Source organism: Cryptomeria japonica, chromosome 8 (assembly GCF_030272615.1).
Source record: "Cryptomeria japonica chromosome 8, Sugi_1.0, whole genome shotgun sequence".
In the NCBI taxonomy this organism is placed as follows: domain Eukaryota; kingdom Viridiplantae; phylum Streptophyta; class Pinopsida; order Cupressales; family Cupressaceae; genus Cryptomeria; species Cryptomeria japonica.
The window spans coordinates 484,381,784-484,401,561 of record NC_081412.1 but is presented as its reverse complement, the minus strand read 5'-3'; the positions used below and the strand labels follow the sequence as shown (position 1 = coordinate 484,401,561).

Here is a 19,778-nt window from a genome sequence, read left to right as displayed (position 1 = left end):
CGACCCCCGCCAAAAGAAGTCCTCCAGAGACAACATAGAATGATGTGCAGACCTATGGGAAGGTCGGTGACAAACCAAGGAACGTCATCCCCGATTCACTCTGGCTGGATTGACTCTCATTTCCTTCAGCTTTACCCCATGCATGTTCGGAATAACTCACTATCTATTTTGACCGGGGGAATAGAGAGAGGATACGAAATTAGGATTCGCAAGCTACAAAAATGATCCACAAGATTCTCCATTAGTAGATAGGTCCAAGTGGTTCCAATGCTCTGAGTTAGAAAACTATCTCACATTCTAGAGCGATAACTTGTCGAAAAAAGATCCAAACGTCCCGAGAACTTGGATAAGGGAGATGAACATGTCCACAAACAAAATCTAGCTCCACAAGATTCAGTGAACAAATGCGGTAAAATGCAGAATGAAATGCTGAAACTACAAAGCCAAACTGAACAAAAAACCAAAGCATAAAACAAATTGGAATGTAAATGTTATTGGGTGATGCAAGATTGTCAAGAACCAGGGATGCTTCTGCATCAATAAATTATGTCTCTTAATTACACTTTACTTAAGTTGACTTAGGGTAATGCATTTCATAGTAGTTTGAATACGAGACACTTAGGGAAGTGTGCACATAGGGATGATGTATGCAGGAGAAATTCCACCTTCGGTGGTGATCCACATCTTGTGAAATATTTTATTATTTCTCCTACCTACCCCTACCTACCCTACCTACGCTTGTTTCTCATTGAGCCACATGTCATGATTGTGTGCTCACATATCCATATGGCCTTGCCTTTATAAGAAGGCTCATCTACATTGTATCCGATGATCCAGTTGATAGTATTTGCATCTTGATTAGAATACAGTTTATTCTTACCAAATCTATTGTCTCTCTTTTGTGCTATTCATTGTGCTCTAGATCTTGGCTATATTTGACAATTTTTTACATGGTATCAGAGCCATTGGGGCTTCATTGAGTAGTATTTTTGGAGAGCTTTTGGAGCATTCATTTTTCAGATCTAAGGTGCAACATAATTTGGGAGTGTCCTATGCCTTTTTCGACCTCGCCATTGTGTCTGGAAGGTCATTTCCATGAATTTTGACTATAAATATGCCTATATTCCGAGTAAATTTTTTTTGTAGAAATGTTTTTTTAGTTGGAGGGCCATTAAACCCCCCCGTAATAACAACTTGTAGAATTTGGTTTCAATCATTATTCTACTTCTACATTTTTTTTAAGATCTAAACAAAATATTATTGTTTTGGACAAAATTTATTTGCATTGGTGCCAATAATAAGATCCAACCCTTTTTTTATTGATAAGGGATGTTGAAAGTTTAATTACAAATATTTTATTGTACTCTGCCATTGTATTTGGTCGATGTGTAGCCTACTGGTGGCAGGTTTCTGGATGGGGCTTCTATTCCTAGTACTTAGATTGGGCATTGTTTATGGTTTGTGTATCAATTATTGTTCAGAGTAGTGTTCATTTCATGGCCGATATCCACCATTGAGTGGTTCTTGATTCCGCTAGTATTATTGTTTGAAGCAGTAGACAAGCCTTCCTTCGGGTTCATACGACCTCCTTTTCAACTGCCATTTTTTTGAAAGTGCATAATTTTTCGTCTACTTTCACATGGTTCTATCTATTTTTCACCATTTTGAGTAGAAATTATACTTTCAGTATTTGGTCATTTTTGGCCTCTTTGGTACTTGTAATTTGCTTGGAACTCAATTTAGATCACTTGCAGTATTTGTTGGAGTCTCTTACGGCCTATTTAAAGCAACTGTAAATTTGAAATTAGAAGTCCACTTTGACATTTTGTTCAAGTGGCCCATTATAATTGCACTAAGTATAAAGTGCCAAATCATCATTTTTTTTTTGTGGGGGGGAGGTCCTTTGATTGAGTGAATTTTAGAGGGAGTCTTGTGTGATTGTGCCTCTTGATAACTTGTGTTTTTTTCATTTTGGTGCGATAGGTTCCCCTAAATTTCCACTTTTAACTCCACATAATTATGCATCATGGAATTTTAAAGCATGGAGTAAATTAATGGAAAAAAAGACTCATTATGTAAATGGAACAATAACAACACCACCTGATCCTAAGGCTGATCCTAATGCTCAAGTTGAATGGCTCAGTAAAAATTCTATGGCACTTGGAACCTTAAGAAAGTAATGTATCAGATGACCTCATTTTTCACATTGAAAAATGTACTACAGTCAAGGATGCTTGGGATATTTATGCCAAATTGTATGGTCAAGTTGATGAGATTAGGGGCTACAAGCTTGACGGTGAAATCACAACATTGGATCCCAAGGATTTTGATAAATCTAAGATTATGTCACGAAAGCAAATGAGCTAAGAGAAAATCTTGAGGATTGTGGCATTGATAAGAAGGATGCTCAATTGGTTTACAACTTGTTGGACAAGCTTCCATCAGAGTATGCAACATTTGTTTCTAGTTTTCGCACCCATCGGTTGGCTCAAGGTGCTTCCTACACTCCACCATCATTTGATGCATTTACAGAAATGTTGATACTTGAGCAATCTAAGTTGACCAAGATTAGGATTGTCAAATCTTCAAAGTCACAAGCTTTGGTGGCTAATAAAGGGAACCAAAGCAATCAAGGAAAAGGCAAGAACTCAAAACAATCTAAGTCGAAGACACAACAAGATGGAGCACAATCATCCTCTCCACAACAAGGTGATTCTACATCCTCACCTAAGAGGAAATCATATAAGGACAATGTTATTTAGTTCATATTGCAAGAAGTCAAGACATGATGAACACCATTGTTACAAGAAGGATATTGATGAATTGAAACATCTTCTTAAGAAGAATAAAATTTGTTTGCCTTCTAGAATGTCTACTTCGGCTTCTTCTTTTAAAGAAAAGGATAAAGGGAAGGATCACACTTTTGGGACAAGTAAAAGACAAGCTCTTTGTGCTACTACAAGTCATGATTAAGGGAGATGACTTCTTGATTCAAGAGCTTCTCATCATATGAAATCTTCACAGTCTATGTTCTCTTCATTTAAGCCTTGCAACATGCCACATATTTTGATGAGCAATCATACATATATGAATGTGATTGGGAAAGGATCTATTGTCATTAGGGATAACTCCTTCAATGATGTGTTGTGTGTACCCCATTTGACAAATAATCTTCTTTCCATCTATCGGATTACTCATGGGGCAACAAGGAAAACCATGGAGTTCACACTTGATTCAGTTATCATTAGAGACTTGGAAAGTAGAGTTATCATTGCAACTGTGATGGTGGATCATGCATCTCAGTTGTACTCCTTTTCACATTTTGGTTCTATTGATGAGGTTGATTCTTCATATGTTGATCACACTTCTTATGATGATTCAGATATCGAGGATAATTTTGGGTACTTGAACTTGGGTATCCTCATATGTGAAGAACACAAGTGATCACTAAGAGGGGGGGTGAATCAGTGATATTTTAAAACTTGTAAACTAATTTGCATACACAAAAGATAATACAAATAGATAAAATTTAATACACATAGAGAGACAAATCACACAACACAAGGATTTACAAGGAAAACCCAATGTGGGAAAACGTCAGTGAGAATAGCTGTTGGAGTTTACTGCTCCAATCCAACCTCACTAATAAATCATTGATTACAATCATTCTTAGGGCACCAACCCAAGGAGCATCAACCCTTGAAGATTTTGAGAACCAACTCAAGGAGCACCAACCCCTAAAATTTTGAGCACCTACCCCTGCTCTGAGCACCCACTCAATGATTTACAATTACTTAATAAACAATTTGATACACTATAAAGACTTGTTAAAAATGTGTTTTGTAACACCTTACTGTTTCTCTAAAGATATATCACATTGAAGCTTCATCTCTGCCTTCCTGTCTCTACAAATCAGTCTTCTTTTTTGGCCCCACTCTGTGTGACTAACTTGTTGTGTTATCTATCTTGACTCTTATCCGCACTATTTTTCTGCACTTCTATGCTTTTCTCTAACCGTTCTCAGCTCTCAGATCACTACTCTAAGATCTTTGGTCTCTGCTACTCTCTATCTCACACTTTGCGGTTGGATACTCATCTATCTCTCCCCTTTAACGACAACAACTTTCAGAATACACATCTTTGCTTTTGATCACCATTCACTTGTCTACCTCTACCAACTCAGCTACCTCATCCACTACTATCAAATCTCATCAACTCGTAGATTCGATCAACTCTATACTTTCCAGATTTCACTCCAAGGATGAATTCAAAATTTGATCTTCTCGGCCTCTGAGAAGTCATGTCTGCTGGCAGTTTTGACTCACTAAACATCCTCTCAGACAGATATACATCTTTCCTATCTTCTGAACATTCCTTGTATCTGGATTACTAATTTTAGTAATCTTCAACTCCCCATAAGATTTGATATCTTCTTCATAGATAATCTCGAGCCACACAACAATCTGCAATAGGGTCGCTATAAATGCATTCTCCATCCTCTTGTCTTGATTGGATCGACAACAACTTTATTTATGTGCACCAACTCTGTAGGAATCAACCTCTGTATATCAACTTTCATATTCGACCACCTGGAAGCCACTTGTCTTCACATTCGACCTCCAAATCACATGGTCAATTTCGATCAATTGCCATGTGGATTATCTTCCCTATCGACATGCGTTGGAGGTGTTAAAATCTTCTCATTCGACGTCCAAATCATCTAGTCAACGATCGTCAACCACCCACGTGGACAAGTCAACTATCAGGCTGCACAAATGACAATGTGACTAACCCTCATGTTATGCGCACATGAAAACACCCTTTGCTGTATCACTGGCGGTCTTCTAGCTTTGACAGTCACCTACGCGAAATGATGAAAGCTGTTAAGATTTTCATGGTTTTGCTAGACACTTGGACGTTAGTTCGATCATCCCTGCCAAATGGCGAAAATCACCTCTTAACCCTTAACCGCAACATCTTCTACTCACCCCGCAGTCACATTTACCCTTTTCGTAGTATCACAAACCGTGAAGGTTGCCTTGGTGGTTAATCGACAAAATGGAAAAAGATCTGAGTGCGTAGAAGGAGGGAGGGACCCACATGTAGCCAACTCAACCTGAACAAACCAACAAACTCCTACCACGTAGACAATCGAATGCAGATGTGACTGAGCACGTGTCACATTAAACCCTTATCGTTGTTTCGTCAAGTGACTGGGTCAACTATAAAGGTTGACTATGAATTGGTGAAAGCCTTCACGTGGTTTTGCGGGAGGTCAATAACACATGCATTATGCGCGTTTTGCAACTCGATTTGCATAACATGTTTCTCTACGAAATAGCGAAGAATCCAAAACCTGAACTTTTTATGCGCATCTCTGGTCTCCTGTCATTGTTTCGCAAAAGCCATTTGTGAACACAAAGTGTTGATTGTGAGATAGCGATAGCGATAACACGATGTGTTATGCACATATCCTTATAGTAGAGTGTGACTAACATGATATGTTAGTCAACTCGCAACCATACTTTTCCTAAATCAGACTGTCTCACCCAATGCTTTCACCACACTTGAACCTATGTCTTCCTTGTCCAATTTCATGTTCCAATAACCCTTTCATACTGGCCTTTTGTATCCCCTGTGTGACTAACACACACATCCTCTCTGTAACTTCTCTATCGTTGACATCAATGATAATACAATGCCAACAACATGTGACCCATTCTTGAGCCTTGCATTTCATCTCCTCCTATTGATATCACATAACCTCTTGCACCTGATGATGCAAATATTGCAACAGTTTTGCCTTCTTGTGATTCAATGCAATAGGATATACCATGTCTTCCATCTTCAGTTTATTGGGATGACTACTTGACAGACATGGCAGGTTTGTTTGTGGAGTCCTACATTGCAGATTTGGGAGACATCATTGATGACATTCATCTTCTATTTGATGAAGATGATCCTTCTTCATTTGTTGTGAGGGAACACTCTGACCCTCTTGTTCATTCTCCACATGATCATTCTTTCGAGGTTGACATGATTGTGGATTCTTATGTACAACACTTCGAGGAGGTCTTTTATTCCTTAGAGGAGACATGCGAGTCTTTGGATCATGTTTTCCATTCATCTCCTTTAGATCTTAGATTGCCTTTTTTTAGCAGTGTGGATTAGTTTACCAGATTTGGAGGGGGCAACATTCAACATCGACATGGGGACACTTGAGCAGTTTTCAGAGACTCCATACATCTTGAGTTTTTTCCCTACATCTTCCCTTCATGATTGGGGAGACTTCATGGATACACCTTTGGTTTTGTTTCTTCTTAAGGGGAGGAATGTTGTTCGACGATCATGGAGCAATTTCTTCATTTAGTTTTGAGCTTCTACCATTGGTGCAAATTCTACATTGAGGGGGGGCTACTTGGTCTCTCTTCTTCTCTCTTGTGGGGGACTTGTTCCTCACATGGGGTTTTGTCCTCATACTTCTTTGAGAGTTCTTTTGTATAGTTTTCATCTCTCTTTTGGGGGGAGTTTTTTCCCATTGGGTTTTTCTCTCTTTCTCCATTTGTGAGAGATTGCATTGATTTGTGTGCATTTGCATTTATACATGGGTACCTAACATGGCCTCATAGTTGAGACCCATCTTGCATTGATGACTTGAGTATACATTCCCCTAAGTTGCACTTAAGGGGGGGTGTTGGTGTAAATCATGTCTCATAATTACACTTTACTTAAGTTGGCTTGGGGTAATGCATTTCATAGTAGTTTGGATATGAGACACTTAGAGAAGTGTGCACATAGGGGTGATGTATGTAGGAGAAATTCCACCTTTTGTGGTCTTATCTTGTTACATTCCACCTTCAATGGGTGATCCACCTCTTGTGAAATATTTTATTATTTCTCCTACTTACTCCTACCTACTCTTGTTTCTCATTGAGCCACATGTCATGATTGTGTGCTCACAAATCAATATGGCCTTTCCTTTTATAAAAAGACTCATTTACATTGTATGTAATGATCCAATTGATAGTATTTGCATCTTGATTAGAATACAATTTATTCTTATCAAATCTATTGTCTCTCTTTTGTGTTATTCATTGTGCTCTAGATCTCGACTATATTTGACAAATTCTTACAAATTGAAACATAACTAATACTAATCATTTCATCTACAATGGCCATAAAAGTGCATACATAAAAGTTACTCTTGTAAAGTTAAACAAATTTGGCCAATATCTACCTTCTAAATCAAGCCAAATACATCTTATTTCTATCAAAGAAAACATATATTGGCTTTTCTTATTGTTCATTTTTTTTATCTCTACTTTTTAAAAATATTTAAAACTTAAGGATGACTAAGACCCATGAAGAAGAATACTAGAACTGTAGAAGTTGATGATCAACCATAGGAGCCAAGAGTCCTTTGTAAGCAAAACACCTATCACACAAAAGAGATCAAACAAAGATTGTATACTATATAACAACGAGAGAATTCAATATTATTGCACAAACAATGATTGGAGATACAATTACAATAAATAAACGAATCCTTATAAAGGATGAATGAAAGTTGTAGGTGCAAACCCTAATGCTAAAATAGGGAGAACTAAAACGATACAAAGTAGGAGCTAAATTAAGCTTAACTACACCTAGAACTAAAGTTAGAAAAAAAAACTCTAGATAATAAAAGCACCTAAGTTTAGCTTAAGTGAACAAGCAATTAAAGGAACTAATTAATAAATAATTAAAAAATTATCCTAAAACTATTTCAACACCTCTCTTAAGATTAACATAGGATTACACTAATACGAATGCAAAATGCATGCACTAATGAGTCCCTACAACTAGGCCTGATTAGGTACTCATTTACAAACCAATGTAGAGCAATGCAACTTACTCTAATGAGGTCTCTCTAGATGGAAAAAAGGAGAAAAACCACATGGGAAAAAACCCCTCTCCAAAAATGAGAGATGCAATGAGAAAGAAAAGGGTACTATATGTGACTAAGATGAAGAACTCCAAGTGGGCCCCCAAGTACAAAATCGGTCACAAAAGGATAATGAATATCCCCCCCCATAAGAGAGTAAATGACGATAAGAATCCCCCCAATGAAGAAGTAGCTCCTATGCCAATGATGAATGCCTGAAGACCTAACATGATCCACTACCTACAAACAAGATTTCTCCCCTTGGGAAGAAACCAATCTATTGGAGATATGAAAAACCATTCCCATAAACTGGAAGATGTAGGAATCCAAATCCAAATATATGATGATCTCTGAAAATCACTCATGTGTCGCTAAGTCTTTGGATGATGAAGATGCCACAAACCAATCTGGTACATGCCCAATCGCAATAGAAGGTAATAGACAAGGAACCAATAGAAACTGATCTTGAACAAGCTCCAAAGACAAACGTGATATGACAACAATTGTGCTATAACTGTCATCAAATAAGAGAGATAAACCCTCAAATGTGTCTCCCAAATTTGAAATGTGAGACTCCACAAACATTGAAGCAAAGTTTGTCAAATAGAAATCCCAATTAGGAAGACGAATAGATGAATTACTCTTCTTAACATGAATAAGAGTCTCAATCAATGAAGGTACAACAATTGTCTCTATAGGTGGAGAAGGATCAACTTGAGATATTAATGCACACTCAAGCAAGAGTTAAAAAACATTATGTGAGAAATTAGGACACATTTCATGCCCATGTTGATTGCTCCCACAATATTCGCACCCACAACCCTTATACATGATTCACTCAAAATAATCTCCAAATGCACATTCAAGCAAGAGTTAAAAAACATTATGTGAGAAACTAGGACACATTTCATGCCCATGTTGATTGCTCCCACAATATTCGCACCCACAACCCTTATACATGATTCACTCAAAATAATCTCCAAAAACATATACAAAAACATAAACTCTCAATACAAATAGAGACTTGATTTGCATGTAGCCCAAAAGGACAAGATTGAGATCTTTTAGTACCTCAAGAAAATTTTACAATAAAGGACTTGACATCTAAATAGGAGACTTTGAAATTTTTGCGAGGATATCTGATTTTCAAAAAATGGCGTATAGATGTGCAAGATATGGTCCTGAAAGTGCAAAACTAGAGATTGACTTTAAAGGCCTAGTATGAAAAATTGGTGCAAGATCTAACAAAACCACCCACAGAATCAAATTGATGTTGAAACCAACTTTCTGATGATATCTTGTTTTCTCAATTTGGACTTCGTATGATGAAATCATGGCCAAAAAACCAACTGCATGTCAATTAGGGCTTGGAAAGCTTTAAGAGTTTCCAAAAATGGAAGTTTTTTGAAAATATAAATTTTATGAAAATAGTTAAGTTTTCAAAATAAAAAACTTTTTGAAAACAAGAACTTTCCAAAAATGAAAAATCCCTTGATCTTCAAATTTGACAAATTGATAGGTGATTTTAGGATTCTTGGGCATCCTGAGTGTAATAGTGACTTCCATTTTGCTCCAAAGTGCCTAGAGTTTTCAACTACCCCTAAATTTTGCCTTGATTTTTATGCCATCAACAAAATTGACCCAATTTTTCAACTGCTCCAATTTTGATGAAATGACGATCGATTTTAGGGCTTTTCAATGCTATGAACATGATGGCAACTTCTGTTTGAACCCAATGTGCATAGAAAAATTAGCCTACGTTAGATCCCTTAAACATGCAGACAAGAACTTGATAGAAAAGCTTTGATACCATGTAGAAGTTGATGATCAATCACAGGAGCCAAGAATAATCTGCAAGCAAAACACATATCACACAAACGAGATCAAACAAAAATTGTATGCTCTATAACAACTAAAGAATATTATATTATTGCATAAACAATGATTAGAAATACAATTACAATGAATGACTGAACCCTTATAAAGGAGCAATGAAACCCTAGGTGCAAACCCTAATACTAAAATTTTGAGAACTAAAGCAATGGAAAGTAGAAGTTAAATTAAGCTCAACTACATCTAAAACTTAAGCTAGAAAAAACAAACTCTAGATAATAAAAATCAACTAATTTTAGCTTAAGTGAAAAGCAATTAAAGGACCTAACTAATAAATAGTTAGATTAATATCATAAAACTACTCCAACAAGAACTCCACCATACAAAAAACTCTAATCAATGACGATACACATCATGTTAGAAATGCAATCTTATCTTCTTTCTTATTGATTATTTGCAAACAAATATAATAAGCAATTGGACTTGTATAACAATCAATCTTTGAAGAATTTAAATTGAAAATACTAAAAGATCTTTTAATAAGGCTATGGAGCTCTATAAAAATCCTCACTTTTTACCCTTTCAAAATATGAAAACATTAAAGAATCCTTAAGATTTTTATGCTACCAAAGAGTGCAAACATGATCATATATTTGACTGATTTGTTCAAAATGGAGCTAATTATTTGAGCATATTGTTTTGTTCTATGTTTGAGTGCTTCATTGGAAAAGTAAACCCCTCTAAAATTCTTTAGTCATATTGCTTTAATGCAAGTTATGCACCAACATGTGTATGATCACAATTAATCAATCTCATGTTTCAATCTACCATGAAACATTACATAAACAATCATCATAAATTTCAAGATATTGGTTCAAATATGAATTTTGAAACCAATCATTAGCATGATCATAAATTTGACTAATTATTTGAGCATTCTATTTTTTTCTATGTTTGATTGCTTGCATAGGAAAATTCAAGCTCCTCTAAAATTCTTCAATCATATTGCTTTGAAGTTTGTTATGTGCCAACATTTGTATGATTACAATTGATCAAACCGTGTTTCAATCTACCTTGAAACATTATATAAAAAATCATCATAAATTTCAACATACTAATCTAAATATGAATGTTGAAATCAATCATTACCATTATGTCGACAAAATGTTATACAAATAGACAAGATTAACAAATGCAACAAAAATGGTATATAGAAACATCATCCACCAAGATAGATATGAAAGATGCTAATTCTTTTCTAGGACAAGGAGATACCTCAAACAATAATCAATACACAACAAGAAGTGCTCCTAACCAAGCACTCTTGTAGCCTAGTTACATTGCAATTTGTTGCTTGTAGTTCAATTAACTTTTACAAATACACATTGTTTTATAAAGATCTAAATATAAATGTCTTCACACTTAAATTATATATTATTTTCATCTTTATTTTGTCACTTACTATATTCTTAAGGGAAGCTAGTTTGATATTATATATTTAATAAGAAACACATTTACAAAAGTTTTAATCTCATTATAGTTGTGAAAGCTATTTACAAATAGATGCTACAAAGAAAAAGCAAAGGATCATCCAATATAAATGCTAAAACATCTAATACAGATGATATGGCAACTTGCATCAATGTTATCAAGTCATATTAATAGACATTCAAACATTCTACAATTACATGAAAGTATGTTAATGTTCAACCTTGAGAACATTATTTTCGAACTCATTCCTCCTTACAATTTCTCGGCGAGAGTCAAGTTGCCAATTTCCATCAACAATGAACTTGATCTGCTATGTAAATATGGAATAAAGATCAAATTGTAAGGAATTATAAGAGAAAACACAAACATTGATGTAATCTTAACATGTAAAGTAAAAAACTAATACAATAGGGATAAGATCTAGCATCTTTCACTTCAATCTTATTGCATATTGGACTTCAATCCAACAGCATGTTATTTTGTTCTTTTCATGTCATATGATCTAATTTTCAAAGAAATCAAACTATCAAAACCCTAATTGGAAGAATGATCTAAGCCATATACCACCTATCCAGCTTATAGATTCATCAAAATATTTTGATTAGTGTATGGAGAAGGCAAAGGAATTATTTTACCACATATGGATGAAGCATCACTTATTTTAATCTTGTGTTATATGTTAAGCAACACTTAAGAACAAAGTGTGAGATTTTTAGATTTAAAGTAAATTTTCATTTGTAATCCAATCATTAATAACTAGATACAAAGTAATTCCTTAGCCAATTATTTGAAAATAAATAAATTTGGATAGGTGTTTTTGTTCCCCAAATTTTAGAGTTCCCACTATCCCTTCACTACCCCGTGCAACTATGAATGACAAAAAATCACAGTTTAAATATCTTCATTTAAAACAACCTAATTATTGAATATATACGGAAGCAATTTTAGATGGAAGATTGCAAAACTAAGATCACTAATCTAAAGTGTGACATCTTCAAATTTAGAGGATGATTGATCTCATGTTGTACAAGAAACTAATAGATTCCTTGGTGTATTTGGTCAATGCCAGATCAGATTTATGTTTTGCAATGAACACCTTAAGTTAGTTCAAGGTGTAGGCCATGCAAGAGAATTAGATAGCTGCAAAACATGTGCTCAAATATTTGAAAGAGCATAGTGGAGTATGGTCTAAGATAGTTTGGAGATGGTGAAGTAGAGTTGTAGGGGCATACAAAGTCTGATTGTGCAAGTAGCGTAATAGTTGGGAAGAGCACCTTAGAGTGTTGCATTAACTTGGGTTTATGAATGGTATCCTAGTTCAACAGGAAGTGAACACCAACAATATTGAGGACAACAAAGGCAATGCATATGGTAGCAAGTACTGCTAGTTATGCTTCACTTGTTACTTGCAAGGTTTTTTGATTAAGAGTTGGATTCCACAATGATTTATCGTGATAACCTAAGTTGTGCTAAACTCTCAAAGAATCTAGTGCTTCATGATAGTTCCAAACATAGAGATCAGATAACACTTCAATAGAGATACGGTTTGAAATGGAGTAGTTAAGCTTTGATACAGTTAGACAAATTAGGAAGTAGCTAAAATTTTGACCAAGCCCTTGGCAAACGAGAAGTTTGAGGCTTTCTGAGACAAGTTTGAATTGGTGCAAAATTCCTTCCTTGCTACTAAGGAGTGTTGATTTTTTAGCTTGGATATAAAATTTTGCACATGTTTAGTGTGAACGAGCAAGGAAAAGTTCAAGTGGTTTGATTTAGTTTGTTTTATAATACTTTAGTGATTAATGTGAGTCTTTTATTTAGCCAAATAAGACTAATAAAGTGTAGATAATCACTAGTGACTTAGACTTATCTTCATCTCATCCTTATAAGTGATTAGGGTTGCTTTTGTAATTTAAGTTGATTTTAGGAAGATTAGATTTTTAGCTAAATTAGTATAGAGATAGAAGCAAGATAAAAGATTGTAAACATTTCATTTAGATTTTCTTTCAAATGATTTGAAGACTAAATTTTCTGAAGGATTGGAAAGTAATATTTTTCTAGAAAAGTTTTACACAGCTTAAAAAGACCCCTTCATCCTTACATTATAGATCAATCCTCCCCTAACAACTTTTGGTAGTATAAAACAGCCAAAATCCAACCTTAGAGCAACCAACAAAATCTAAAACTAATATTGACATCCTAGCTATCAATACAACTATCATCAACAAACTTAGATCCATAGAATTTCCTTTAGAAACAATTAATTCATATCCTTGTCTCTCACATCATTAACATCTCTTTACCAAAATTAACAAATGTGCTCCGATTACCACTTATCGTAGAAAATTCTAGTGATTGACAAACCCAATAAACTCCAAACCAAATGCAATGCCACCATCCTATCTTAAGCCATGGACATGCTCCCATACTTAAACAATGCAAGTGAGAAAGATGCACCACATAGTGTTGATGGAGCCATACATAATGATGAACTTATGTACATTAAGAAAGGCATTGCCAAACTCTTTAAAAGAACCCAACTTACTCTTTACACGTGCATTTAGCAAATTAGATTTTACAAACAAGTTTCTAGTTAAAAATGCCCAAAAGAAACTTATACAAAAATACCTTGTCATATGAATTTCTTACAATGATGATTACACCATTTCACATGAACAAGCCCACCACCTATGTAGTCGGGAATAATCAATTATGTTATTGTGTCGTCATTATGTTGTGTCATCATCGGTAATTGTGTGTTATGGGAGTCAGTTAGTTCACCTGAAGGGCAGTTGGACGCGACAGTTGGTCACACCCCCTCGGGTATTATATATCGTATCTTGTTCCCTCGAAAAATCATCATTGTAACTGGAGACTATATGAAGGAAAATATACTTCTTCTTTGGAGATATAACACTTATCTTATGGCATACTAGCATCTCGTATTCTGTACTGTGCATTTACTTCTTATGTCTCTGAAATAGTTTCCATAGGCGAAACATTTGGCATTGTTGCCTAGACATACTCGGGAAAGGAAGGAGCGGATGGTGTATGGATACGATGGGCCTACCCATTGGTGAGATTAACCCAGAGGCCGACGACGCACAAACGGGGCTCTACAACGGAGAGGACACTGCAACAAGGGAATTCTCAATCTTGCTTCAAGCGGCCATCGAGACGTACGCCCGAAGAGAGGCCGCAGAGGCTAAAGTCCCAACAAGTGTCGTGTGTACTGCACTGGAAGTTAGCCCCGCAGTGAATCGGTTGATGAACCACCTCCCCCGGTTGCTTGCACAGGCATCACTGGCACAATGAACCCGCCTGGAGGAGATTGCCTGTGAGGAGCGACACCAACAGATCCTTCGACAGTACGAAAAAAACAATTGTCGTTGGGAAGCAAAGCGTGATGGTAAGAGGCGAAGGGGAAATTGAACCCTGAACCTTCGGGAGGAATAAAGCAATACTGTAATAATCCCGACACAATATTGACATAAATTATGGCCGAAAGGGAAAATAATAATTTTTTTGTTTTGTTTTGTGTACATGATGTGTGCTTGCTATGTATGGAAGTGATTTATGCCCAATATACTAAATAAGGACAAAAATAAAAAAGATACAAAGTGACGAATGGTAAGTGGTACAAAGAGTGTTGAATCTCAGACAACAGATAGAACGAAGGCATAGGCTAAGGCAGCTTGCCGAGGGACGACCGATCGAGGGGTTGCTCGAAGAGAACCCAGGAGGTGTCACTGAGGTTGCGGAGGCAGAGATAGACGGAGAGAATTACACTCTCTACACTGTCGTAGGGTTGCTCGAAGGGAACCTAGGAGTCACAGAGGGTGCCGAAGGAGAACTCTACAGTTCACCACAATACCACCGTAGGGTAAGAAGTCACGAAGAGTTGGTCGAACAAACAAGGTGAAGTCTAAACCTGATCGACGCTACTAGAGACATACTAAAGAACTTGTCCATTTCGGAGGACAACCAGAGGGAGACGACCGAAGGTGACGGTATGGCCGAAGGTGCCGAGGGAGCACAAGTGTACCGTACAAGAGGCAATTTGTTTGGTTCAGAGTCAACAACCTTCCCTGGAGGACCCACGAGTGGAGGGTCAAGTTCAGGAGGAGAAGGCGGAGGATCACTAGGTACAAGCACACAAAGCATCGGAGGAGCGAGACCTAGCGGTGGGATGGCAAGTAGGCAGAAATTGCCAAAGTTCACAGGTGATGGCAAGGAAGATCCCGTATGACATTGCCGTACATGTGAAACAATTTGGTCGGCCAATGGGGTGATTGATCATGACGACTGGGTGCAGCAGTTCCCAGCCACGCTAAGAGGAGTTGTCATTGATTGGTACTCTGACATGGACAAAACTGAGATTGACACATGGGATAAATTGGAGAAGGCATTTAAAACAGAATTTCGGTTGCTAAGAGACGAACAAAATTGTAGCCGAAATCTACGGTACCAAGCAAGGTACTAAGGAGATCGTCCGCGCATATAGCCGAAGGCTAAAGGAATTGTTGGGCAAGATGGAAAGCCAACCGGCAGATGGATTGAAGAAACAGTGGTTTGTGAAAGGATTGAGAACCTCCCTGCGTAGAAAAATGAAAATTGTTCCACCAACATCATATGAGGACGCCTATAATAGGGCGATGGACTTGGAAAGCGAACATAAAACATCAAAAAAGAAGAAAAATAATAAATCTTCATCAGACGAGGACGATGACTCTTCTGAAGGGAACAACAACAACAAGGAGTCAAGTAATAAGGTGCAAGCGCTCCAAAAAGACATGGAGCGAATGAGGAGAGAATTTAAAGCAATGAGAAGCACAGGTCGGACCGAAGGGGATGTATGGTGCACATAGTGCAAAGAGGAAGGACATACGAAGGGTACCTGTCCGAAGAAGACCTTTTGCGAGATTTGCCAAGTGATGGGACACTCCATCAAGGAGTGCCCATACAACATGAAGACACGGAATGCACAAGTGCTATTCACTGAGTAGGCCACAACATCCACACCAGCGGGTACGACCTAGCAGAACAACACAACGACAACCTCTGGAGGGTACCGAGACAATAGACGCGGCGAAATGAATAATAATAATAACAATAACCGGAGCCGTATCTAGTATGATGCCAAGGGCCGACCTATGATCAAGTGTAGGGCATGTAGCCAGTGGGGGCACTTCGCCTGAGATTGCACAAAGGAGGCTAACCAGCAATATCTCTGTCGATGGTGCGGACCAGGGGACCATGAGGATAGAAACTGCCTGAAACCCGCAGTCAATCTTTTGAACATTGAACCCTCTCAGGCAGAGGTATTGGCAGTTACGAGGGCGCAGGCAAAGATGGCCTCCTACCCAGACCCCCACATAGAAATGGAACGAGTACGGGAAGCAAGGGCGGAGATTACTAAGGAGATGAGCACACAAGAGAGAAATAGCAGGGAAGCCACAAGCACGTCCCGAACTAAGGGGGAAGAAAACATCCTGAGGCAAATCCTGCAAATAGAGGTACCTGTAAGAGTCCAAGACCTCCTCGAAACCATGCCACATTTAAAAACGGCTATCCTAAATGCTATGCCCGCACAAAGTCACCAAACGAGGAAGGCTGAAAACTCTACGGTCGACCCAATGTTGTTAATTGTTAACAGTGGACGCCACCCACTAGTGGTAGAAATGGGCATCCTCGGGACCACCCTGACGGACACCATCGTGGACGGAGGGTCAGGAGTAAATGTGCTCCCGGAGGAGACATGGAAGAAATTGGGGAAGCCCACGTTGTGGCCCCCCACATTTAACCTACTGGGAGTAGACCAGCATGGGATTAAACCCCTCGAGACACTCATGGCACAACAGGTGATGATCGACACACAACCATTCGTGCTGGATTTTGTAGCGATCTCGTTAAAACAAAAAGGGTACGACGCCATCCTCAGACGGGGGTGGCTAATTGCCGCCAAGGCAAAGCATGACTGGAAGAAAAATACACTCTCGTTAGAAAGCATGAAGAGAAAGTACGTGATAGACCTCCGAACGCAGATGGTGAGCTAGGAGTTGGCATCCTCCTTGAAGTCAGAGTCAGATGGAGACCGGTGGGAGGAAGATTAAGGCCGATGGCGAATGGAGCCCAACAACGAAGTGGTTCTAGAATTAGAAGCATGCTTGGGGGATGACGGGGATTCTATGAATGGCCTCTTCCATTGGCAGATGGAGGATTATGAATGGTTCACACCCTCGTGTAATGTGTTGAGCATCGAAGAACAACCAGAGGTATTCCCCCCAGAGTACGGAGAATACAGGGAGGGGGAGGCCCGTGTGAATGATACTCTGGCACAACAGTTTCCCAAAGATGGACCCATCAGATACAAGGAAACCAAGTTGAAAGAAACAAATTTAGGAGAGGCGAGCGATCCCAAGAAGATTCTTGTGGGAGATGATTGGAACCCAGTGCTGAAGGCTGCAACATTTAAAATTTTCCTAGAATATAAGGATGTGTTCGCGTGGACCTACAAGGACTTGAAGGGTGTACCCCCAGAGCTATGCGTACAACGCATTACATTGGTACCCGGAGCCCAACCCATAAGGAAGCGACCCTACCGTATGAATAAAAACTATGCCGCACGGGTGAATGAAGAAATTGAACGGATGCTGGAAGCGGGGATAATTTTCAAAGTACAGACAAGTGAATGGGTGTCCCCCATCGTGATCTCACTTAAAAAGGACGACAACCGGATCCGGATTTGTCTAGACTTCCGGTGTCTGAACGTAGTCACCATCAAGGACCCCTTTCTTATCCCCTTCACCGACAGTATCCTAGAAGAAGTGGCTGGACACGAGATGTACTCCTTCATGGATGGGTTCTCTAGGTACAACCAGATATCCATTGCAAAGGAAGACAAGCTAAAGACAACCTTCGTAGTGGAAGACGATGTATATGCATACAATCGAATGCCCTTCGGCCTGTGTAATGCACCGGTGACCTTCCAGCGTATCATTTTGCACATCTTCGACAAGATGTCTATAGGGAACTTCAAGGCCTTCCTAGACGATTGGTCCATTTATAGCAGCCAAGACACACATCTCAAAGCCCTTGGGGAGTGCATGGAGAGATGTCAAAGGGCATGGCTAGCCCTCAATCCAAAAAAATGCAAGTTCATGGTGCCGCAGGGAAGGTTACTCGGGCATATTGTGTGCAAGGAGGGACTAAAAACAGACCCTGACAAAATCAGAGTCATAGTAGAGATGGAAGCCCCGATAGACGTCACTGGAGTGAAGTCTTTCCTTAGCCATGTGGGGTACTATAGGAGGTTCATCAAGAATTTCGCCAAAGTGTCCCACCCCTTGGATAGACTTACACGGAAGGGGGAGCCATATGTCTGGACGAAGCTACAGAGCGACGCATTCAAAGAGTTGAAGACAAGATTGTTGGGAGCCCCCATACTCACCTACCCGAACTGGGACAAGGAATTCCACGTCCACGTGGATGCATTGAATTATGCCATTGGAGCTACACTAGCTCAGGTAGGGGGACACGGGCTGGATCACCCGATATACTTTGCAAGTAGATTGCTCTCTAAGGCCGAGATGAACTATAGCACCACAGAGCGCGAAGCCTCGACATGGTCTACTCCGCAGAAGTTCAGGCACTACCTGTTGGCCACATCATTCACCTTTTATGTAGACCATCAGGCACTTATGTATTTGGTGAACAAGCCCATCATCCAGGGAAGGGTAAGTCGTTGGCTCTTGTTGCTTCAGGAGTTCACATTCACAATCGTGGTGAGACTGGGACGGAGCCATGTCATAGCAGATCAATTGTCTCGGATCAAGTCAGGGGAACCTCCAGAGGGAGTCAATGATGACTTCCCAGATGCACACCTGTTTTGGATAGCCGTACTTCCCTTGTGGTACAAAAATATTGGGGAGTACCTATTGTCATCTCGATTTCCGAAGGACATGCCTCCAAGGGAACGAAGGAAACTAGTGTTAAGGAGTAGGACTTTCCAATTAATTAATGGCCTACTATATAAAATGGGAGCGGACCAAGTACTAAGGCGCTGCGTTATGGAGGAGGAAGTCCCCAGTGTCTTGAGGGAAGCACATGAGGGCCCCGTAGGCGGACATATGGGCCCAGACACGATAGCATGAAAGGTGTTGCTAGCAAGGCTATGGTGGCCCACGGTATACAACGATGCTCGAGAGTTGATCGTGGGGTGTGACACGTGCCAACGGGTAGGCAAACCCTTGAAGCGGGACTTTATGCCCTTAAACCCTTCACACGCACAAGAACTATTTGAATGGTGGGGACTTGACTTCGTAGGGCCTCTCAAGGCTAGCCGTGCATGTCGATGCCACTACATTGTGGTCGCTACAAAATACTTAACGAAATGGGTGGAGACTAGGGCCCTCCTGAACAACTTTGCAGTAAGTACGGCTAGATTCATCTATGAGTAGATTATTACCAGATACACATCCCTATTCAATTGACCAATGACAGAGGAGGACATTTCGTCAACCATGTGGTAAAG

At 38.9% G+C, this 19,778-nt stretch overlaps 1 protein-coding gene across 6 annotated transcripts in view; it reads right to left on the bottom strand.

Moving 5' to 3' along the window:
- Nucleotides 1-11,321: 11,321 nt before the first annotated feature.
- The window catches only part of LOC131077284 (protein PTST homolog 3, chloroplastic), a 183,102-nt gene continuing 174,645 nt past the window's right edge, over nt 11,322-19,778 (bottom strand). For 3 of the 6 annotated variants that reach the window (XM_058014743.2, XM_058014748.2, XM_058014746.2), the window contains one exon: nt 11,322-11,558. In XM_058014743.2, coding sequence (XP_057870726.2) covers nt 11,457-11,558 — 102 coding nt within the window. In that variant the 3' untranslated portion in view covers nt 11,322-11,456. The remainder of the gene's footprint in view (nt 11,559-19,778) is intronic. The other 3 variants (XM_058014747.2, XM_058014745.2, XM_059209922.1) reach the window with 1 other exon arrangement.